The sequence below is a fragment of the Babylonia areolata genome, chromosome 35 (assembly GCF_041734735.1).
Source record: "Babylonia areolata isolate BAREFJ2019XMU chromosome 35, ASM4173473v1, whole genome shotgun sequence".
NCBI lineage: Eukaryota > Metazoa > Mollusca > Gastropoda > Neogastropoda > Buccinidae > Babylonia > Babylonia areolata.
In genome coordinates this window covers 23,033,713-23,058,935 of record NC_134910.1, presented here as the reverse complement: position 1 = coordinate 23,058,935, position 25,223 = coordinate 23,033,713, and the positions used below count along the sequence as shown (strand labels likewise).

The 25,223-nt window shown below is 46.8% G+C and overlaps 1 protein-coding gene across 1 annotated transcript in view; it reads right to left on the bottom strand.

The window, feature by feature from the left end:
- LOC143278022 (uncharacterized) overlaps positions 1-25,223 on the bottom strand; it is a 227,046-nt gene that overhangs the window by 20,497 nt on the left and 181,326 nt on the right. Inside the window, 12 exon segments of the mRNA XM_076583034.1 lie at positions 2,545-2,741; positions 5,326-5,629; positions 7,279-7,542; positions 7,544-7,620; positions 10,631-10,906; positions 12,605-12,834; positions 13,985-14,143; positions 15,088-15,209; positions 17,303-17,466; positions 18,650-18,830; positions 20,776-20,942; positions 24,433-24,580. Coding sequence (XP_076439149.1) covers positions 2,545-2,741; positions 5,326-5,629; positions 7,279-7,542; positions 7,544-7,620; positions 10,631-10,906; positions 12,605-12,834; positions 13,985-14,143; positions 15,088-15,209; positions 17,303-17,466; positions 18,650-18,830; positions 20,776-20,942; positions 24,433-24,580 — 2,289 coding nt within the window.

The window sequence follows — 25,223 nt, the reverse complement described above, 5'->3', positions numbered from 1 at the left end:
AAGAGAAAAGAGATACAGGAGAGGCAAGGCCTTCAAGACTCACTTGTGATAAATTAAGTCCCCTAGCATTAATTACAGAGTAATTTCCCTTTTTTAACCATCTGCACCAAAACGTTTGCAAAATAAATAAAAATTCCATGCTCAGCAAAAGAAGTTCCTGTTTGAACAAAAAATAATAATAATGACTCCTCTTGTTGTTGTGTCAGAATAAGAGGTCAAAATGCCAAGTTTAGAGAATACAAAAAATATAAATATAACAGTAAATGCAGTTTGCATATAATTAGGCTTCTTTTTTATTTTTGTGTGCCCATCCCAGAGGTGCAATATTGTTTTAAACAAGATGACTGGAAAGAACTGAATTTTTCCTATTTTTTATGCCAAATTTGGTGTCAACTGACAACGTATTTGCAGAGAAAATGTCAATGTTAAAGTTTACCACGGACACACAGACACACGGACACACACACACACACACACAGACAACCGAACACCGGGTTAAAACATAGACTCACTTTGTTTACACAAGTGAGTCAATAAAATGAAGGAACGATATATGTAGGGTATAAACTGTAAAATCAAACACAAAAAACTACAACAAAACAACCAGCTATCATGCCAACCACTTATAACATCTACAAGTAACTGAGTAATTAAGAAGAAGCAGCAACAAAACAATCAACCAACTTGCCAGCCACCTTACCGAGTGATTGAGTAATTAGGAAGAAGCATATACGCGCACCCCTGCCAAGCCCAGAAACTGACCAGCGAACCAGTCCGAGGATTAACCAGTCAACCAATCAATAACTAAGTAACGACTGACTGATTTACAAACAAAAACAACAAATTACCTCCAAAGTAAAAAAAAAAGAAAAGAAAAAAAAGGAGTAAATATAAAATTACATATGAATGACTAAAACGAGTAATGACAAATAACCTTTCATTTACTCGTTTGCCTTGTTCGCAATCTTGCTCAATAATTTGTGTCGGTGAAGACAGTGCCTGTTATAGAATAGAAGTCATATGACATCCCTGGTTCAATCCAGTTGGGGGGAGGGGAGGGGGAGGGGGAGTTCAGACAATGAACCGTACAGCCTAGTCAACTGCTTGAGGGCGGGAACTGGAAAATGTATTTTTCAAAGAGTCTGATCAGGGATGAGACGGGCGCAATAGCCGAGTGGTTAAAGCGTTGGACTGTCAATCTGAGGGTCCCGGGTTCGAATCACGGTGACGGCGCCTGGTGGGTAAAGGGTGGAGATTTTTACGATCTCCCAGGTCAACCTGCTAGTGCCTGAACCCCCTTCGTGTGTATATGCAAGCAGAAGATCAAATACGCACGTTAAAGATCCTGTAATCCATGTCAGCGAAATGGGTTATGGAAACAAGAACATACCCAGCATGCACACCCCCGAAAACGGAGTATGGCTGCCTACATGGCGGGGTAAAAACGGTCATACACGTAAAAGCCCACTCGTGTGCATACGAGTGAACGCAGAAGAAGAAGAAGATAGGGATGGAATGCGGAAGGTACAGGGAGTAGGGCATCCACAGATCACTTCTCAAGACGTCAGAAGCATTTCTGAAGTCACGTTGTCGTTTTTTGTGTTTTTTTTTCTTCTTCTCCTCCTCCGCATTTCTCCTGTCGCTGAGTGAGACGATCACATCCATTATGGTAATTTGTTCGGGCATTTAAAAAAAAATATCCTGCACGTGATCCTGCATCTGTCTTCATGGATTTGAGCAATGTTTTGTTATAACTGAGGCTGTTCAACGTATCCTCATCCTAAAATCAGTTTCTCTTTGTGTCTGTCTCCCCCACCCTCCCTATGTGTGTGTGTGTGCGTGTGTGTGTGTGTGTGCGTGTGTGTGTGCGTGTGTGTGTGTGTGTGTGTGTGTGTGTGTGTGTGTGTCCCTCTCTCTTCTAATTTCTGAGTCTAAGTGCTCATTCACTGAAATGGGCCTTTGGCCTAATCAGCAAACCATTCAAACAGAGACTTTTCCAGTGCTTCAGAACGTTCTCGTATCCACTGGTCCTTTGGTCTGCCAGTAAACCGACGGTATACATAACAGATTGACATAAGCTTACAGTTGGACCAACAGCAAAGTGAAAACTGTATGATCAATGGCTTCTCCATTGCAGTGAGGAAGTCATTTACAGCTTAGTCTTTTGTGAAGGACTATGACTCTCAAAACTAGGAGGCAATGTTGAACCGGCTCTTAGTGCTGAAGCCTTGGGGGCTAGTTGGCCTTTGGGAACCATCCCCATCGCAGACTGTCCTAAAACCCTCTTGGCCGAGAGAGTGAGGGGTGCAACTTGGGCAGGACAACTCTCTCCTGTATAATCAAATTCTAGCCCAGATGGTCGGAACAGCAGTTACCTCCTCTGCTGTTCTGATGGTCATAGTCGGACACGACTGACCCACGATACATAAAAACCCGGAGTCAGAGGTCTCTCCTTGTTCCCTACCCCATCGTCATTCTCCTCCTCCCGCCCCCACCCCCCCCCCCCCACGCCGCCCCCCCCCCCGACTCCTGTCCACGCCTCACCTGGCAGATGCAGGTTTTGAAGCAGATGGTGTTGGGCACGCACTGCTCCTTACCGGTGCAGGGAGAGCCAGGTTCCGCCAGGGAGGAGCAGCGACCCTGCTTGTTGAAGTGGCCGCGCTCACAGACGCACAGGCCGTACGTGTCCGAGGAGCACTCCGCGTGGTCCACGCACTGGCCCAGCCCCGTGCACTGCTTGCCTGTCACAGGGTTCAAAGGGTAAAAGGTGAAAGGTAGCATATCTCTACATTCAGTATCTTTCTGAACTCATCCGTATCTATACCCCGTCTCGCCAGCTCCGTTCTTCCTCTGATACTCCGACTTCTCAGGATACCTCACGTCAGAAGTAAGACCTATGGACACAGATCGTTTTCTTTTCAATCGCCAAAGACGTGGAACAAGCTCCCTGATAACCCCCGTCATTCTGATTCCCTCGCATCTTTTAAATCTCGTCTCAAAACTCACCTTTTGCCTCAGCAATAAGTCAGTTGTGGCAGGCCCACAACTACATGCATGTATATGAATGGTGTATTGTGTGTGCGTGTGTTTATGTAAGTATGTGCCTGCCTATGTGTGTGTATGTGTTAGGGTAGCTGTTAGATACACATGTATGTTAAAATGTATGTATGCAGTGTGTGTGCGTGCGTGCGTGCGTGCGTGCGTGCGTGTGTGTGTGGTGGTGGCACATTTGGTGTGTGTATGTAACATAGATAGAATGTTTTATTTATCAAAAAAGCGGTTTTTGTAAAGCACATAGAGCAGATTTCTGGATAGTGTGCTATATAAGTATATTATTATTATTATTATTATTATTATTATTATTATTCCCCCCCCCCTCACCCTCGCCAACCCTCAACATTCCCATCGAACACCATACCGAAAATGAAGCATCGAACCATGACCAATGGCACTGGATCACAAGTCCATCACCATACCGATAGGAAACATCGAACCTTGGTCACTGGTGAACACTGGATCACAAGTCCATCACCATACCGATAGGAAACATCGAACCTTGGTCACTGGTGAACACTGGATCACAAGTCCATCACCATACCGATAGGAAACATCGAACCTTGGTCACTGGTGAACACTGGATCACAAGTCCATCACCATACCGATAGGAAACATCGAACCTTGGTCACTGGTGAACACTGGATCACAGGTCCATCACCATACCGATAGGAAACATCGAACCTTGGTCACTGGTGAACACTGGATCACAAGTCCATCACCATACCGATAGGAAACATCGAACCTTGGTCACTGGTGAACACTGGATCACAAATCCAAGGCCTGACCCGTTATGCTACAACCCCTCTCCACGCCAGAGGCAGATGTTATCAGTGAGTTTGTTTCCTGACATAATCATTATACAATCCATGTCTTTAGGAAAGATACCAAAGACTCCAGCGTGCATTCAATCTCGTAAACCTTTCAAGGACATGGAAATCGTAAAAAAAAAAAAATCAAAAAAAATCAGAATCAACGACAATGCAAATTAATGACAACTGAAAACTGCTGTTACAACTCGCCACACCGCACACTCGTACAGCGGCGATGCACATGCACACAAACATTATACACAACAGTATTTGAACAATCCACACACAAACAACCCTCTCCCGCCCCCCCCCCCCCCCCAACTCCCCAAACACCACCCCACACACCAACGACATTGGCAAACTCACCGTATGCACGCAGGCATGGTGCATCCAAGAAAACACGCACACACACACACACACACACACAAAACCGGCAGGCAGAAACACAGACACACAAGTTTCAAGTTTTAATCATCCTTTCACTCCTATTGGAGTATGGAGGATTACTGCAAAATAATGTTTTCGTGCCCAGAACAAATATTTCCAGATACACAACAATGTCACATAAAAGTTGAAGAAACACACATGTCTTTTAACTCCAAAAGTGTAGCTGGGCAACATTTGCAAATCTAATCATCTTACAGCTAAAATGAATTTTTTGCTTCCTTTGAGCATATTATAAAAATCAAAAACCGATTTTGGAGACAAATATTTTTTAGGAACATATCTATTTCGTATTTGATCGTAATTGGGACATTCCATTATAAAATGAAACTCATCCCCAATCACAGACATGTTACAAACCTTACAAAGCCGTAACTCTCATGGTATGCCTTTGTGTCTCCCTGTTTCTATTTCCAGCTTATGATTACTACTTCGAAATCTAAAAAAGCTGATAACGTAATTATCAGGCATTTGACATATATTTTTCTCTACCAAATCCGCTTTTGAAATTTTGATAAAACAAACATTTACTACTCGCCTCTAGAGCATGTCTCCATAGATTTTGAAAACTATCTCTGAAACCAATGTTGACATTCTTTCAGAAAGATTCCCTCTCAAAGAAGAAATGAGCATCCCAAACACAGTCATACCCTGTTTCTATTAAAATTTGTCTGATACAACTCATCCATTTTGAAGAATAAATACCATTTCGATATACATCAAGCAATATCAAATATATTTTCCCAGAATATTTTTTCTGTGTTTGATATCACTAAGCTGGTCCAAAAATCGAACAAATCTCATTTTCACTAACACACTAATTGGATAAATACCAATTTCTCCATAAACAATTTGGGTCATAGTATTCCTGCACACACACCCCCAGCTGTGGCAAACTCATCATACTCATTCAGGCACAGTGTATAAAACAACAACAACAAAACAAAAAACAGCAGACAGACGGACACATACATATGTATACACACACACACACACACACACACACACTCCTTACCAGCTGGTACACGCTGCAGACACTGGCCATTGTAGTGGTAGAAGCCCTCGTCACACTCGCACGTGCCCGTGCGCTCCGAGCACTCAGCGTGCTCCACGCACTGGCCCTCACTGGAGCAGTAACGCTGCACGAGGATCCGCTTCACGCACGCGCCGTCGCGCACGTAGTAGTCGTCCTGGCACTGGCACAGGCCCCCCGCGCTGCTGGAGCACTCTGCGTGAGGCACGCACTGCCCCAGCGTCTTGCAGGGCCTGCCAGCCGGCACCTCGGGTAGACAGTCGCCCTGGTACGGGTAGAACCCCACCTGGAGCCGTTTTCAAGACAAAATTCATTTTGCCTTCAGGCAAGTTATCTTTGACATGGTTGGGACCTGCGGGTACAGATTACCTTGAAGGGTAAGTCATCCTCGTATTCAAGACACACGTGGTTCACTCAGACAGCTAACCCATCGTCTTTAAAAAAAAAATCCCTACGATTCCTGTCTGCGCATGCTCTCAGTTTCACTTCTCATCGCACCACAGCTCAGAACATTGTCGAGAGAGTTCGCAAAACACGTGCTATCCGTAAAGCACGCCTGTTTTCCCTTTAAAAAAAAAAAAAAAAAGAAAAATCCTGCAAAAGGATCAGCCATATTTACCTCTGCTTCCTGTCTTTATTACCAACTGTACCAGGATCACAAGGAATATTATACAATATATATATGATAGTCAGTCGTGTCCGACTATGACCATCAGAACAGCAGAGGAGGCAACTGCAGTTCCGACTATTTGGGCTAGAATTTGATTATAGTGGAGAGTGTCTTGCCCAAGTTACATCCCCACTCTCTCAGCCAAGAGGGTTTTAGGACAGCTGGCGTTGGGATAGTTCCCAAAGGCCAACTAGCCCACAAGGCTGCAGCACTAAAAGCCAGTGCAATTTTGCCTCCTAGTTTGAGAGTCATAGTCCTTCACAAAAGACTAAGCTGTAAATGATTTCCCATTGACTGGAGAAACCATATAAGTACAATATATGTTATCATTATTATTATCATTATTATCATTTTTAATCCTAAATCGTGTGTATGCGTGTGTGTGTGTGTGTGTGTGTGCGTGTGTTGTGTGCGTGCGTGCGTGCGTGCGTGTGCGTGCGTGCATGTGTGTGTGTGTGTGTGTGCAAGACAAAAACTCTGAAGAGGTCACTGAGGACAAGACGATCAAAGTGTAAGCCAAACTCTTATCGTCCGATATACAGTGTCCTTGAGGGTCTGGGTTCATGCCCCAGTATCGCTCGCCCTTTCTCCAGCAGCATTGAGCTTGCGAAGTTCGTTTTGTAGCTGCCTTGACCCTTCGTTCAGCCATGACGACTGGCTCTTGCGTCATTTCCAGTTTTACGTCATGACGTCTTTTACGTCATAGAATGTTCACTGCCCTACTTTCTTGACTGGAAAATCAAACTGAGCGTCTGTAGTATTTGGAGGAGACGATAAATCGAGGTCCCGTGTGCAGCATGTACTTGGCGAGAAAAAAAGAAGAAAAAAAAAAGAAAAAGAGAAATAAAATTAAAAAAAAAACAACAACCAAAAAACGACAACTTATGGCAACATAAGTGTTGTCCCTCCACCAATATGTTGCAGTAAAAAAAAAGAAAAGAAAAAAAAAGCCCACTCTAATACTTACACAAACAATTTAAAATTTTTTTTATTTATTTATTTTTTTTAAGGAATTCCTCTAAGGCCGCCTGACAAAGCATGTTGGACTTAAGCCGCTAATCACAAGGCAGGCAGACAGAAAACTTGCGCCCATAAGCAGATGTGGAGTAGCTATGTATGTTAAGGATTGATTGATCTGAACGCAGTGAAACCTCACTGAGAAAAAAAAAACCCACACAAAAAATAACCCATAACAACAAACAAAAAACATACACACACACAATAAATAAAACGAAAGAATAACTGAAACTGAAAACTCCCCCTACCTGGCACTCGCACGTGCCGCGCGCCACGGCGCAGTTGGCGTTGTCCACGCACTGGCCCGCTCCAGAGCAAGGTGCCCCGGCCTTCTTCTTGCGCACGCACGCGCCGCCGTTCTCGTAGAACTCGGCCTCGCACTCGCACACCCCACCGGTGGGCGTGGAACAGCGCGCGCTCTCCACGCACTGGCCCTCCATGGAGCACGCCTCCCCAGCTCCTAGCACCGGGTGGCATTCGAAGCCGTCCTGGTAGAGGCCGCCCAGGCACTGGACACTTGCCGCCGTAGGGCGTGGTGCACTCCGTGTTCTCGCCGCACTGTCCGCGCTTGAAGCACGTGTCACCCGGACCTTCAGACATGATGACGACGATGATGATGATGTTGATGATGATGATGATGACGATGACGATAATGACGATGATGACAACAACAGTAATGGTAATAATAACAATAGAAGCAAAAAAAAAAAAAAAAAAAAAAAAAAAAGCAATTAAACAGCGCTTACTCTGCGACTCTAGTTCGCATTTAAAACAACAACAATAGAAATAATAATACTCATAATGATAATAATAATCAGAAGACGACGAAAATGACGATGACGACGAAGAAAAAGCATCTGTATTTTTTTTTTTTTTACACAGTGATTCTGCAACTCTACGCGCATTTTACATTACAATACAACTACCACGCTACCCCCGAAAACGGAATACGGCTGCCTACGTGGCAGGGTAAAAACGGTCATGCACGTACAAACCCACTCGTGTACATACGAATGAACGTGGGAGTTGTAGCCCACGGATGAAGAAGAAGTATGATTTAGAGACACAGGAATAAAATCTGGTTAAAAATACTAAAGATAAGGCAAGCTCGTAAAATGTCACTCACTCATTTCATTTGCCTGAAGAAGAGCTTGTGGCTCGATACGTCGCCTCTTTTATCCCAAGTAAGTCGACTTTTACCAGGATTTTTTTTAGTCTACCTCGTAAAATATACTATTTTAATAACAACGTAAAATCACTCATGACTCCCACCTCTCCCACCTCAACCACACCTCTCCATACAAATACATCAGTCCACACACACACACACACACACACGCACAGACAATCTTGGGGGTGTGGACCATAATTTTTAGTTTAAAAAAAAATTGTCTGTACAAATACTTTAAGATTATACTTGAAAGATCTAACAGGGGAGCAGTCTGATAATTTTGTGGCAGAGATTTCCAAAACCAAGGCCCATGGCGTGCAAATGTTCGGAAACCATGGACCTGTGTCTGTAACATGGGACTTCAAACTTGCATGTGTCAGACGATGAAGGCAGGCCTGAGTGGGATGGACTGTAATCTGTACTCGGTCACAGGGTGACATTCAAGAGACCTTCGTAATTGCGAGTGAAGATGGACTTGCGTGCAAATCCACACGAGGCAAGGCAAATGGTAGAGTGATGGCCCAGAGGTAACGCCTCTGCCTAGGAAGCGAGAGAATCTGAGCGCGCCGGTTCGAATCACAGCTCAGCCGCCGATATTTTCTCCCCCTCCACTAGACCTTGAGTGGTGGTCTGTACGCTAGTCATTCGGATGAGACGATAAACCGAGGTCCCGTGTGCAGCATGCACTTAGCGCATGTAAAAGAACCCACGGCAACAAAAGTGTTGTTCCTGGCAAAATTCTGCAGATAAATGCACTTTGATAGGAAAAACAAATAAAACTGCACGCAGGAAAAAAAAAAAGAAAAAAAAAAAGGGTGGCGTTGTAGTGTAGCGACGCGCTCTCCCTGGGGAGAGCAGCCTGAATTTCACACAGAGAAATCTGTTGTGATAAAAAGAAATACAAATACAAATACAATGCAAATTACCCGCAGGTACACCTTTGCCTGCAGATATAATGGTCTCTTGAATATACCATATCAGAAAGATACGATGGTAAAGAGCCAAGCAATGAATCGAAACATACAGGAAGAATATGTGTGTGTGTGTGCTTGAGACCGTGATGGTGCCTGTGTTGATTTATATATTTTCATGTCACTTTGTCTTAAATATGTATGTTTTAGTCAACGTCATGTGAGATTGTGTTAATTTTGTACATATTTTACGTCACTTTGTCTTCAATTTGTATATTTCATTGTAAAGCCTGGTGAGCTCCATCTGAGATGGGGGAACTGTGCTTTACAAGCCCGCATTTATTATCATTATTATTTGTATTTGTATTTCTTTTTATCACAACAGATTTCTTTGTGTGAAATTCGGGCTGCTCTCCCCAAGGAGAGCGAGTCGCTACACTACAGCGCCACCTTTGTTTTGTATTTTTTCTTGCGTGCATTTTTTAAATTTGTTTTTCCTATCAAAGTGGATTATTTTTTATTACAGAATTTTGCCAGGAACAACCCTTTTGTTGCCGTGGGTTCTTTTACGTGCGCTAAGTGCATGCTGCACACGGGACCTCGGTTTATCGTCTCATCCGAATGACTAGCGTCCAGACCACGACTCAAGGTCTAGTGGAGGGGGAGAAAATATCGGCGTGATTCGAACCAGCGCGCTCAGATTCTTTCGCTTCCTAGGCGGACGTGTTACCTCTAGGCCATCACTCCAAATAGGAACACACACCTCTGGGCCATCACTCCACTGAAGAACAACAGAGAAATCTGTTGTGTTAAAAAGAAATACAAATTAAAAAAAAAAAAAAAAAAAAAATCAAAACAAAAAACAACAACAACCCAACTCCACTTTGGTAATGAAACAAATACACTTGCAGACAGATTTTTTTTTTTGTTTTAGTCATTCGGATGAGACGATAAACCGAAGACCCGTGTGCAGCATGCACTTAGCGCACGTAAAAGAACCCACGGCAACAAACGGGTTGTCCCTGGCAAAATTCTGTAGAAAAAATCCACTTCGATAGATAAATCAAATAAAGCTGCATGCAGGAAAAAATACAAAAAAAAAGGGTGGCGCTGTAGTGTAGCGACGCGCTCTCCCTGGGGGACAACAGCCTGAATTTCACACAGAGAAATCTGCTGTGATTAAAAAAAGAAATAGAAAAATGCCAACAACAACACCCTCTCAGTGGTGGTGGATTTGGTCTCATGTTGATATTGATATTAGCATTATTTTACTATATTAATATTATGTACTGTTTGTTTATTTGTTTTATTTCATTATTTTCATTACTTACTGTTTATGAATGTTATTTGATACAAGTCATAATATGGTTCATCAGCCGTCATGATAAAATTGAAGTGCAACGTTGTGAGCACAGTATAAGCTTTAAGCTTGTTGATGCTCTTTTGTCATTCATTGCATTGTAATCATGTGTACTGTTGAACAATTAAAGATTATTTAAACCAACACCCTCTCAGAACCTTTGAGCAGCTCGCACGCCTTCTCCCCGTTGAAGAATCCTGGGCCGCACATGCAGCGCTGGATGGCCGAGTTGGACACGTCTGTCTGGCAGAGGGCGTTGTCCACGCACCTGTCGTCCTGGGAGCACCGCTTTCCCGGGGGAATGACGGGCGAGCACTGGTCACCGTCCGCGTAGAACCCTTCCATGCACTCGCACAGCCCGCCCACAGGGGAAGAGCACTCCGCATTCACCACGCATTGCCCCTCTTTGCTGCACGACGTGTCCGGGGAGTTGGCTGCGGCGGTGACATAACAGGTGCGCGCGGTACACACACACACACACACACACACACACGCGCGCGCGCACACACACACACACACACGCAAATACAGACACTTAAATTGACGGATATAAAACTGACGGTCATTGAAGCATCCATGCACTCACGCACGCACAACTTCTCAAACACAGAGGCAAACACCCACCCACAGTTACACATCTACCCACGCCACGCACGCACACACACACAAACGCAGAAACTCAACCCATCAAAACACAAACCAACCTCACATCCTCCGCAACCGGTTGCTCCTCCTCACCCCCCCCCCCCCCGCCCCCCCACACACCCACCCAACAACAACACAAACACCCCCTCACACATTACCTCTCACTGCCAGCGCAGGTGCCCCATGGTGGTGGTGGTGGGTTCTTCCCCCCCCCACACCCCCCCTCCCCCCCACACACATACTCCCCCACCACATACGCACATACTCAACAACCCCCTACACACACACACACCAAACCTCACCCCCACCCTCTGCACCCTCCCCCCTCCTCTCCCCAGCACACCCAAATCCACCCCCAGTAGCTGAGTGGTTTAAGCGTTGGACTTTCAATCAGAGGGTCCCGGGTTCGAATCACGGTAACAGCGCTGGGTGGGTAAAGGGTGGACATTTTTCCGATCTCCCAGGTCAACATATGTGCAGACTTGCTAGTGCTTGAACCCCCTTCGTGTGCATTCGCATGCAGAAGATCAAATACGCACGTCAGTGTTCGGTGGGTTATAGAGACAAGGAAATATCCAGCATGCATGAACCACGACAGAGTCATCAGCAAGTCGATGTTGGTCGTTTAACGGAAAGAAGAAGATCCTCCAACCCCTCCCCCCCACACACCCAACGAACAAACCAACGCCCATTGTCCACCACCTACCCCTCCACACACCCAACAAACAACAACCCCCATCCTCCACCACCTACCCCCCCACACACCCAACAAGCAACAACCTCCATCCTCCACCACCTACCCCCCCACACACCCAACAAGCAACAACCTCCATCCTCCACCACCTAACCCACCACCCACACACCCAACAAGCAACAACCTCCATCCTCCACCACCTACCCCCCCCCCCACACCCAACAAGCAACAACCTCCATCCTCCACCACCTACCCCGCCTCCCACACACCCAACAAGCAACAACCTCCATCCTCCACCACCTAACCCACCACCCACACACCCAACAAATCCACCCCCATCCTCCACCCCCCAACCCCCTCTCCCCAACCACTCCAAACACACACACACCCAAAAAGCAACAACCCCTATCCTCCACATCCGACCCACCACCACACACACCTAACAAACAAACAAACACACAAACAAACACCCTGTCCTACACACCAACACACACACATGACAACTACTCACTGCCCGCATTATTATTATTATTTTTAGTTATTTATTTATTTATATCTTTATTTATTTATTTTTTTTTGTACGCTTATAGTTGACTTCATCAAGTTTTTGCGCCTTATACATAATTATTATTATTAGTAGTAGTTCTTTTTATGTATTTATCTTTTTTTTTCCTCAAGGCCTGACTAAACGCGTTGGGTTACGCTGCTGGTCAGGCATGTGGTGTAGCGTATATGGATTTGTCCGAACGCAGTGACGCCTCCTTGAGCTGCTGATACTGATACTGAAACTCACTGCCCGCGCACCGCCCGTTCACGTGCAGGTAGCCGGGCTTGCAGAAACAGGTGCCCGTGGTGGTGGAGGCGCAGAGGGCGTACTCCACGCACTGACCGTCCTCGCAGTCCTCACCCACCAGCTTCCGCGGCCTGCACCCGCCCCGCACCGGGTAGAAGCCCTTCATGCAGCGGCACACACCCAGGTAGGGGCTGCTGCACTCTGCGTTCTCGGCACACTCTGTGGAGTCCCTGGGAGAGGGGGAGAGAGAGAGAGAAAGCGAGAGAGAGAGAGAGAGAGATTCAAATGGTTTAATGACTTAAGCTCATATCACGAAGTGGAAAACACGCCCCCCCCCCCAGCCACACCCCCCCCCTTTCCCCCCCCCTCCTACACTTTTCACAACATTCTTCTCCTCTACATAAGGAATATAAAACAATATCTAACGGTATGTATATGCACAATCTTCGTGGTCTACTGATGAGGTTCATATTTAAGTAACCCGAGGCCATCGACCCAATTTCGTAGTCAGAGAGAGAGAGGGGAGAGGGAGAGAGAGAGGGGGAGAGGGAGAGAGAGAGAGAAAGCGAGAGAGAGAGAGGGAAGAGACAGAGAGGGAGACAAAGAGGGGGGGAGAGGGAAAGAAAGAGATCTATGGGGAAATAACAAAACAACAGCATAAAGCAAAGAGGGAAATCATTATTTCAATTCAGCATGCACATGGTAATCATGGTTACATGAATGGTTAATTGAGCAGAATGTATTGGCTGATGTGCGCATTAACCAATACGCTACCTTCCCTTTTGAGCTCTTCGACGTCACTCTTGACACCACCTGGGGCCGTATTCAAGACAAAATTCATCTTGCCTTCAGGCAAGTTATCTTTGACATGGTTGGGACCCGCGGGTACAGTTTAGCTTGAAGGATAAGTTAACTTCGTATTCAAGGCACACGCGGTTCACTCAGACAGCTAACCCATCGTTTTTTTGTGTTTTTTTAAATTCCAACGATTCCCGTGTGCGCATGCCCCCAGTTTCACTTCTCAATGCACCACAGCTAGGAATGTTGTCGAGAGAGTTCGTAAAACACGTACTATCTGTAAAGCACGCCTGTTTTCTCTTTAAAAAAAAAAAAAAAGAAGAAGAAAAACGCTGCAAAAGGATCCACCATATTTACCTCTGCTTCGTGAGTAGTCACCCGTGGCAGGTAGTAAGGGTAAAATTGCCTTCGGGTTTGTGGACACGCGGGTAGACTCTTGTGTTCATGAATACTGGATATTGCTTACCCTCTGGCAGTTTGCCTTACCTCAGGCAGATTACCCACAGGTACACATTTACCCTCAGGCACGATGTTCTCTTGAATACGGCCCCTGAAACCTGCTGAGGCCTCGATGACACTCACTTGCACGACTCTCCCTCGTCCTTCCTGGGCAGGCATTGACCGCTGTCCTGGTAGAAGCCCAGCACGCACAGACACAGACCCCCGCTGCGGGAGGTGCACTGGGACTGGTCCACGCACTGCCCGAACCCGCTGCACGTCTCCCCGGCCTCCTTACGTTTTCTGTAGGGAGCCACACACACACACACACACACACACACACACACAGACACACACACACGCACACACACACACACACACACACACACACACACAAAGGAGTTCGTCACTCTTATACATGTATACAGTCTGCTGGCAAATGTTCGGGAATTCCCGATTTAAGTGTTCGGGAATTCCCGATTTATCCTCCCTCTCTCTCTCTCTCTCTCTCTCTGTCTGTCTCTCTTTCACTTGCAGGTTGGGTTGGGTTGTGGAGTTGAGCTTGTGGTGTGATGTGGTGTGTTGTAAAGGAGTGTGTTGTGGTGTGTTGTAAAGTGGTGTAATGGGGTGTGATGTGGTGTGTTGTAAAGGGGTATGATGTGGTGTGATGTAAAGGGTGTGATGTGGTGTGGCATGTTGTAAAGGGGTGTGATGTAAAGAGGAGTGTTGTGTTGTGTTATGATGTGTTGTGTTGTACCATGTTGTGGTGTGGGTGGTGTGTTGTGCTGTGTTGTGTAGTGGTTCATTGTGGTTTGTTGTGGTGCTGTGTGGTGTTTTGTGTTGTGTTATGGTAAGATATGGTATGATGTAGTGAAGTGTGGTGTAGTGTGATGCGTGAAGTGCGATACATAGAATTCATGTCATGACTGAGAATTCCCAAATGTTAATGTTTGCCGAGGAACACACACGTGCGCGTACACACACACACACACACACACACACACAAACACACACACACGCACTCTCTCTCTCTCTCTCTCTCTCTCACATGCACTCACACACGCACACACACGCACTCGCACACACACACACACACACACACACACACACACACAAACTCAAACATTTTGTTTTCCTGTGAAACAAAAACAAATCTCTGTAGTTCAGTTTTTGGGTGGTTTTTTTTTTGCATTAACACCAGTCAACCCTATCTTGCCAAGAACCACACAGACGGCCTTGGCACTCACTTGCACTCCCCGTTCTCTGGATAGAAGCCCTCGTCACACTTGCACGTGCCGCCCGAACGTGGCGTGCACTCTGCGTTGGGTACACACTGTCCCACTCCGGTGCATCTGGACTCAGCTTCCACCTGGTGCATCACAACGGTCAAATAACCTCATCAAGATCACGAACAGAACCAGGACAGGAAAGAATTACACAGCTTCTTCTTCTTCTTCTTCTGCGTTCACTCGTATGCACACGAGTGGGCTTTTACGTGTATGACCATTTTTACCCCGCCATGTAGGCAGCCATACTCCGTTTTCGGGGGTGTGTATGCTGGGTATGTTCTTGTTTCCATAACCCACCGAACGCTGACATGGATTACAGGATCTTTAACGTGCGTATTTGATCTTCTGCTTGCATATACACACGAAGGGGGTTCAGGCACTAGCAGGTCTGCACATATGTTGACCTGGGAGATCGTAAAAATCTCCACCCTTTACCCATCAGGCGCCGTCACCGTGATTCGAACCCGGGACCATCAGATTGACAGTCCAACGCTTTAACCACTCGGCTATTGCGCCCGTCGAATTACACAGCTGATGTATGTATATTCGAGTCTCTTTCTTTTCACGTGGTTGATTGTTATCGACCGAACTGCTACTACTGTTGCTGCTGCTACTATTACTTCTACTACTGTTAACAACACCACCACTAAACATCAACCCATTTAGCCCTAGGGAGTTTACAGTCTCAGAAAGATTCCATGCCAGATTGATGCCGAAAAAAACTGCAGAAAATATACTGTTTTTCCTCAACATTATGAGTGGACACATCCGGAAATACTGCAGAAGTTAGTTCCATTTCTTTACAGTCCATGCATACGTACATCCGGAAATACTGAAGAAGTTAGTTCCATTTCTTTACGGTCAATGCATACGTACATCCGGAAATACTGCAGAAGTTAGTTCCATTTCTTTATGGTCTATGCATACGTACATCCGGAAATACTGTAGAAGTTAGTTCCATTTCTTTACGGTTTACACATACGTACATCCGGAAATACTGTAGAAGTTAGTTCCATTTCTTTATGGCACAATGAATGACCCACTTTCCTCCTCGTGCACAGTGTCAGGGAGCGAAACGCATGATTTTTGTGTGCCCCCTTCTGATTGGTTGGACTGCAGAGTCGGAAGTTGGAATGAGAAGTGAACGGATCGACTACACTTTTCGGTTTGAGAGAGAGAGATGCGAGCATCAAGGTTGTAGAGAGAATGCTGTAGGATGAAAGTAGGATGAGTCCATCTAAAATTTGAAGTGCCAGACTGTTGAGTACCAGCGACCCTCCTTGTGTTATTTTGTTTAGCTGGCTCCCTCCTCAGGATTCAAAATGTAAGTTTTGGTTCTTCGTCTGAGCTCGTCTTTTAGTGTTATGTCTAGATGCCAGTAGATTTAAGTGATTTTGAATTTTTGAAGTAGTTTAGGAATTAAACTGAATGAGAGAGCGTTAGGCCGGTGGAAAGAATGTGTTCGTGATTATATTTGTTGTGGGAAAGGGGGTTCCGGAAGAATAAATGTGCAAGAAAGGAAGATGAAAATGATTTCGTTATTGTCCTTGATCGGAATTGGTAGCGGAAGGTGTGAGTCTGGGTATGTGTTCCAATTTTTGACTCACTTGTGTAAACAAAGTGAGTCTATGTTTTAACCCGGTGTTCGGTTGTCTGTGTGTGTGTGTGTGTGTGTGTGTGTGTGTGTGTCTGTGTGTCCGTGGTAAACTTTAACATTGACATTTTCTCTGCAAATACTTTGTCAGTTGACACCAAATTTGGCATAAAAATAGGAAAAATTCAGTTCTTTCCAGTCATCTTGTTTAAAACAATATTGCACCTCTGGGATGGGCATAAAAAAAAGAAGCCTAATTATATGCAAACTGCATTTACTGTTATATTTATATTTTTTGTATTCTCTAAACTTGGCACTTTGACCTCTTATTCCGACACAACAACAAGAGCAGTCATTATTATCATTTTTTGTTCAAACAGGAACTTCTTTTGCTAAGCATGGAATTTTTTATTTATTTTGCAAACGTTTTTGTTGCAGATAGTAAAAAAAGGGAAATTACTCTGTAATTAATGCTACGGGACTTAATTTGCCACAAGTGAGTCTCGAAGGCCTTGCCTCTCTTGTTTTTATAGGTAACAGAAATCTTATCCGTGACACACAACAAAATGAATGACCCACCTTCTTCCTGCACGTCCTCCCGTCCTGGTAGAAGCCCTCGCTGCACGTGCAGACCCCGCGCGGGGACGCGGAGCACAGGGCGTCGTCAATGCACACGTCGTCATCCAGACAGGACTCCCCCGCCTCGATCTGCGGCACACAGTCCTTCTGCCTGGCGAAGAAACCTGGAGAGAAGCCACCGTTTGAAGTGGTGGGTGGTGGGTGGCTGATAGGTGGTGGGTGGTGGTGGTGGGTGGTCATCGTCGTGGGTGTTGGTGGTGTGTGGTGGTGGTGGTGGTCGTCGTCGTGGTGGTGGTTGCTGGTGGTGATGGGTGGTGGTTGGTGATGGTGGTGGTTGGTGATGGTGGGTGGTGATGGTGGTGGTGGGCGGTGGTGGTGATGGTGAGTGGTGGTGGTGGTGATGGTGGGTGGTGGTGATGGTGGTGGTGGTGATGGTGGTTGGTGATGGTGGGTGGTGGGTGATGGTGAGTGGTGGTGGTGGTGGTGATGATGGTGGTGTTGGTGGGTGGTGGGTGATGGTGGTGGTGATGGTGGGTGGTGGTGGTGGTGATGGTGGGTGCTGGTTGGTGGTGGTGATGGTGGTGGTGGTGGTGGGTGGTGGTGATGGTGGTGGTGATGATGGTGAGTGGTGGTGGTGGTGATGGTGGGTGCTGGTTGGTGGTGGTGGTGGTGAGTGGTGGTGATGGTGGGTGGTGGTGATGGTGGTGATGATGGTGGTGGTGGTGGGTGATGGTGGTGATGGTGGGTGGTGGTGTTGGGTGTTGGTGGTGGGTGTTAGTGGGTGGTGGTGTTGGGTGTTGGTGGCTATCACCGGTGGGTGGTGATGGTGGTGGTGGTGGTTGTCGTGTCTCGTCCTGCCTTGTCTTGTCTTGTCCTGCCTTACTTTGTCTTGTCTCGTCCTGCCTTGTCTTGTCTCGTCCTGCCTTACTTTGTCTTGTCTTGTCTCGTCCTGCCTTGTCTTGTCCTGCCTTACTTTGTCTTGTCTTGTCTCGTCCTGCCTTGTCTTGTCTTGTCCTGCCTTACTTTGTCTTGTCTCGTCCTGCCTTGTCTTGTCCTGCCTTACTTTGTCTTGTCTTGTCCTGTCTTGTCTTATCCTGCCTTACTTTGTCTTGTCTTGTCCTGTCTTGTCTTATCCTGCCTTACTTTGTCTTGTCTTGTCCTGTCTTGTCTTGTCCTGCCTTACTTTGTCTTGTCTTGTCCTGCCTTGTCTTATCCTGCCTTACTTTGTCTTGTCTCGTACTTTCTTGTCTCGTCCTTTTTTGTCTTGTCCTGCCTTACCTTGTCTCTCCCCCCCCCCCCCCCCCCTGTCTTGCCTTGCTGAAGTCACGCCCACCACCCTTTCCTCACCTTTCTTGCACTGGCAGATGCCCCCGAAGGGCGTGGAGCACTTGGCGTTGACGTCACACTGTCCCTCGCGCGTGCACGTCTCCTCGGCCCCTCGCGCCTTCTTGCACGTGCCGCCCTGAGCGTAGTAGCCCAGCGAGCACTGGCACACCCCGAAGCGCGAGCACTCCGCGCTGTCCGCGCACTGATAAGATAAGATAAGATAAGATAAGAATAACTTTATTATCTCCAACTGGAGAAATTTGGTCAGGTGCATTATCACAACATAGACAAGTTAAAAAAACATGGGGACCATAACTGTAAAAGCCAACAACAGCCCCTACAAATATTACGAAGATACAAATGTAAAAAAAAAAAAAAAAAAATCACATACATCGTTTCATACATACATCCACACACTGCAGGTAATAACTAGTATTCTCAATGTAAAAACAGAAAGAATTAAGAAACATTATTTGAATATAATTATAAACATAGCCTACTATACTGCACATTGATTATAATACAGATAATACATGGCCATGGAGTAGGGTGTATGTGTGTGGTTGGGCAGTGGTCAGTCCATTAGGGCACAAAAGGAAATGGTTTATCCAACACTGACCAGTGATAAATAATGATAACAATGATGATAAAATCATCGTAATAATAATAAGAAGAAGAACTGATATTGGAGTGATGGCCTAGAAGTAACGCGTCCGCCTAGGAAGCGAGAGAATCTGAGTGCGCTGGTTCGAATCATGGCTCAGCCGCCGATATTTTCTCCCCCCTCCACTAGACCTTGAGTGGTGGTCTGGACGCTAGTCATTCGAATGAGACGATAAACCGAGGTCCCGTGTGCAGCATGCACTTAGCGCACGTAAAAGAACCCACGGCAACAAAAGGTTTGTTCCTGGCAAAGTTCTGTAGAAAAATCCACTTCTATAGGAAAAACAAATCAAACTAAACGCAGGAAAAAATACGAAAAAAATGGGTGGCGCTGTAGTGTAGCGACGCGCTCTCCCTGGGGACAGCAGCCCGAGTTTCACACAGAAATCTGTTGTGATAAAAAGAAATACAAATACAAATACAAGAATAGAGAAGATTTTTCCTGCACACCACACCACACCACACAAAGCACCACATCACACCACACCACACAAAGCACCACTCTACACCACACCACACAAAGCACCACTCCACACCACACCACACAAAGCACCACATCACACCACACCACACAAAGCACCACTCTACACCACACCACACCACACAAAGCACCACATCACACCACACCACACAAAGCACCACTCTACACCACACCACACCACACAAAGCACCACATCACACCACACCACACAAAGCACCACTCTACACCACACCACACCACACCACACAAAGCACCACATCACACCACACCACACCACACAAAGCACCACTCTACACCACACCACACCACACCACACCACACCAAGCACCACTCTACACCACACCACACCACACAAAGCACCACATCACACCACACCACACAAAGCACCACACGACACCACACAAAGTACCACTCTACACCACACCACACCACACCACACCACGCACCACATCACACCACACCACACAAAGCACCACACCACACCACACAAAGTACCACTCTACACCACACCACACCACACAAAGCACCACATCACACCACACCACACAAATCATCACTCTACACCACACCACACTACACCACACACACAAATCATCACACTACACCACTCAAGGCACCACTCTACAATGCAACGCTACGCAATGCACTACAACACACCACACACCACATCACACCACACCACATCACACCACACCACACCACACCACACAAGGCACCACTCTACCCCACACCACACAGCACACCACACCACACACCACATCACACCACTCTACACCACACCACACCACACCACACCACTCTACACCACATCACACCACACACCACATCACACAAATCACCACTCTACACCTCACCACACCTCACCACACCACACCACACCACTCTACACCACTCAAGGCACCACTCTACAACGCAACGCTACTCAAAGCACTACAACACACCACACCACATCACACCACACCACACCAAACCACACCACACACCAGTCCACACGTTTCCCAACCTGGAAAGAAGCGGAGCATCCACTACCAGGCGTTTTGACGGGCACACAGCGCCCCGCGTCGTTGTAGAAGGCAGCGTTACACTCACACAGGCCTCCCGTGGTGGAAGAGCATTCCGCGTTCTCGGCACACTGTCCCATTCCTGTGCACGGCTCCTTAGGGGGCACCACTGTGATGGGGGCACAAGGTGGGGAGAGTGAGGGTGAGGCGTGGAAATAATGATATGGGGGATGGGGGGGTTGTGGGGGTGTGAGGGGAGGGAATGAGGGGAGGGGGGGTGGTAGTGAGAAAAGAGTGGAAGGATGTTGGTGTGTGTGTGTGTAATTGTGTGTGTGTGTGTGTGTGTGTGTGTGTGTAATTGTGTGTGTGTGTGTGTGTGTGTGTGTGTAATTGTGTGTGTGTGTGTGTGTGTGTGTGTGTTTAGTTCAATGTCTTTCCACCACTTTAAGTGATATTAGTGTGTGTGTGTGTGTGTGTGTGTGTGTGTGTGTGTGTGTGTGTGTGTGTGTGTGTGTTCATTTTAACGTTTTTTCCACTCTAAGTTATGTTAGTGTGTGTGTGTGTGTGTGTGTGTGTGCGTGTGTGTGTGCGCGTGTGTGCGTGCGTGCGCGCGCGCGCGCGTGTGTGTGCGCGTTCATTTTAACGTTTTTCCACATTAAGTGATATCAGTGTGTGTGTGTGTGTGTGTGTGTGTGTGTGTGTGTGTGTGTGTGTGTGTGTGTGTGTGTGTCTGTGTCTGTGTGTCTGTGTGTGCATTCGTGATTACATTATAATGTACATAAATTATTTTCGTAATTCACTCAGATTTAGGTCATTGCGTTTTGTAATCAATTGCTTGTATGTGTCGAACAGTGAATTTCTGTACCTGTTCATGGACAATAAAGTAACGTGAGACTTGAAATAATATGTTTTCGTCAAATGTATGTGCGGACTGTTTGGAGATTTTACTTGCTAGTGTCTTTGTCACTCTCACTCTCACCTGCTAGCGTCTATACCACTCTCACTCTCACCTGCTAGTGTCTATACCACTCTCACCTGCTAGTGTCTATGCCAATCTCACTCTCACCTGCTAGTGTCTATACCACTCTCACTCTCACCTGCTAGTGTCTATGCCACTCTCACTCTCACCTGCTAGTGTCTATGCCACTCTCACTCTCACCTGGTACTGTCTATACCACTCTTACCTGCTAGTGTCTATGCCACTCTCACTCTCACCTGCTAGTGTCTATACCACTCTCACTCTCACCTGCTAGTGTCTATGCCACTCTCACTCTCACCTGCTAGTGTCTATGCCACTCTCACCTGCTAGTGTCTATACCACTCTCACCTGCTAGTGTCTATGCCACTCTTACCTGCTAGTGTCTATGTCACTCTCACTCTCACCTGCTACTGTCTATACCACTCTCACTCTCACCTGCTACTGTCTATACCACTCTCACCTGCTACTGTCTATACCACTCTTACCTGCTAGTGTCTATGCCACTCTCACTCTCACCTGCTAGTGTCTATACCACTCTCACTCTCACCTGCTAGTGTCTATGCCACTCTCACTCTCACCTGCTAGTGTCTATGCCACTCTCACCCTCACCTGCTAGTGTCTATGCCACTCTCACTCTCACCTGCTAGTGTCTATACCACTCTCACCTGCTAGTGTCTATGCCAATTTTGCCTGCTAATGTCTACGACACTCTCACTCTCACCTGCTAGTATCTATACCACTCTCACCTGCTAGTGTCTATACCACTCTCACTCTCACCTGCTAGTGTCTATGCCACTGTCACCCTCACCTGCTAGTGTCTATGCCACTCTCACCTGCTAGTGTCTATACCACTCTCACTCTCACCTGCTAGTGTCTATACCACTCTCACTCTCACCTGCTAGTGTCTATGCCACTCTCACCTGCTAGTGTCTATACCACTCTCACTCTCACCTGCTAGTGTCTATGCCACTCTCACCTGCTAGTGTCTATACCACTCTCGTTCTCACCTGCTAGTGTCTATGCCCACTCTCACTCTCACCTGCTAGTGTCTATACCACTCTCACTCTCACCTGCTAGTGTCTATACCACTCTCACTCTCACCTGCTAGTGTCTATGCCACTCTCACTCTCACCTGCTAGTGTCTATGCCACTCTCACCTGCTAGTGTCTATGCCACTGTCACTCTCACCTGCTAGTGTCTATGCCACTGTCACTCTCTCCTGCTAGTGTCTATGCCACTCTCACCTGCTAGTGTCTATACCACTCTCACTCTCACCTGCTAGTGTCTATACCACTCTCACTCTCACCTGCTAGTGTCTATGCCACTCTCACCTGCTAGTGTCTATACCACTCTCACTCTCACCTGCTAGTGTCTATGCCCACTCTCACTCTCACCTGCTAGTGTCTATGCCACTCTCACCTGCTAGTGTCTATGCCACTCTCACTCTCACCTGCTAGTGTCTATACCACTGTCACCTGCTAGTGTCTATGCCAATCTCACCTGCTAATGTCTACGACACTCTCACTCTCACCTGCTAGTGTCTATGCCACTCTCACTCTCACGTGCTAGTGCCTATGCCACTCTCACCTACTAGTGTCTATGCCACTGTCACCTGCTAGTGTCTATGCCAATCTTACCTGCTAGTGTCTATGCCACTCTCACTCTCACCTGCTAGTGTCAATGCCACTCTCACTCTCACCTGCTAGTGTCTATGCCACTCTCACCTGCTAGTGTCTATACCACTCTCACCTGCTAGTGTCTATGCCACTCATCTGCTAGTGTCTTTGTCACTCTCACTCTCACCTGCTAGTGTCTATACCACTCTCACTCTCACCTGCTAGTGTCTATGCCACTCTCACTCTCACCTGCTAGTGTCTATGCCACTCTCACTCTCACCTGCTACTGTCTATACCACTCTCACTCTCACCTGCTAGTGTCTGTGGCACTCCCGCCCTCACCTGCTAGTGTCTATGCCACAATCACCTGCTAGTGTCTATGCCAATCTTACCTGCTATTGTCTATACCACTCTCACTCTCACCTGCTAGTGTCTGGGCCACTCTCACTCTCACCTGCTAGTGTCTATGCCACTCTCACTCTCACCTGCTAGTGTCTATGCCACTCTCACCTGCTAGTGTCTATGTCACTCTCACTCTCACCTGCTAGTGTCTAGGCCACTCTCACCTGCTAGTGTCTAGGCCACTCTCACTCTCACCTGCTAGTGTCTAGGCCACTCTCGCTCTCACCTGCTAGTGTCTTTACCACTCTCACTCTCGCCTGCTAGTGTCTATGCCACACTCACTCTCACCTGCTAGTGTCTATGCCACTGTCACTCTCACCTGCTAGTGTCTATACCACTCTCACCTGCTAGTGTCTATGCCACTCTCACTCTCACCTGCTAGTGTCTATGCCACTCTCACCTGCTAGTGTCTATGCCACTCTCACTCTCACCTGCTAGTGTCTATACCACTCTCACCCTCACCTGCTAGTGTCTATGCCACTCTCACTCTCACCTGCTAGTGTCTATGCCACTCTCACTCTCACCTGCTAGTGTCTATGCCACTCTTACCTGCTAGTGTATATGCCCACTCTCACTTGCTAGTGTCTACGACACTCTCACCCTCACCTACTAGTGTCTACGACACTCTCACCCTCACCTGCTAGTGTCTATGCCACTCTCACCTGGTTCGCACTTCTTCTTGCGTTCGAAGAAGTCGGCCAGACACTGGCACTTCCCGGTGACCATGGAGCACTCTGTGTTCTTCATGCATTGCCCAGAGTCTCTGCACTGCTCCCCTGGCTCCTTGCGCAGCACGCATTCCCCGCCAACCTGCACAGCAAGACGCCGGCTTCTGCAGACAACTCTCTCTCTCTCTGCGTAGAAACTACTGCTCTGGGCAATATTATCTCCAGCACAGATACTGATACTTCTCTGGACAATATTATCTCCAGCACAGACACTACTACTTCTCTAGACAATTATCTCCAGCACAGACACACTATTACTTCTCTAGACAAATATCTCCGCACAGACATTACTTCTCTAGACAATTATCTCCAGATAGACACTACTTCTCTAGACAATTATCTCCATATAGATACTACTTCTCTAGACAATTATCTCCACCAACCTGCACACAGACACTACTTCTCTAGACAATTATCTCCGCACAGACACTACTTCTCTAGACAATTATCTCCACCAACCTGCACACAGACACTACTTCTCTAGACAATTATCTCCGCACAGACACTACTTCTCTAGACAATTATCTCCACCAACCTGCACACAGACACTACTTCTCTAGACAATTATCTCCGCACACACTACTTCTCTAGACAATTATCTCCGCACAGACACTACTTCTCTAGACAATTATCTCCATATAGAAAGACACTACTTCTCTAGACAATTATCTCCGCACAGACACTACTTCTCTAGACAATTATCTCCGCATAGACACTACTTCTCT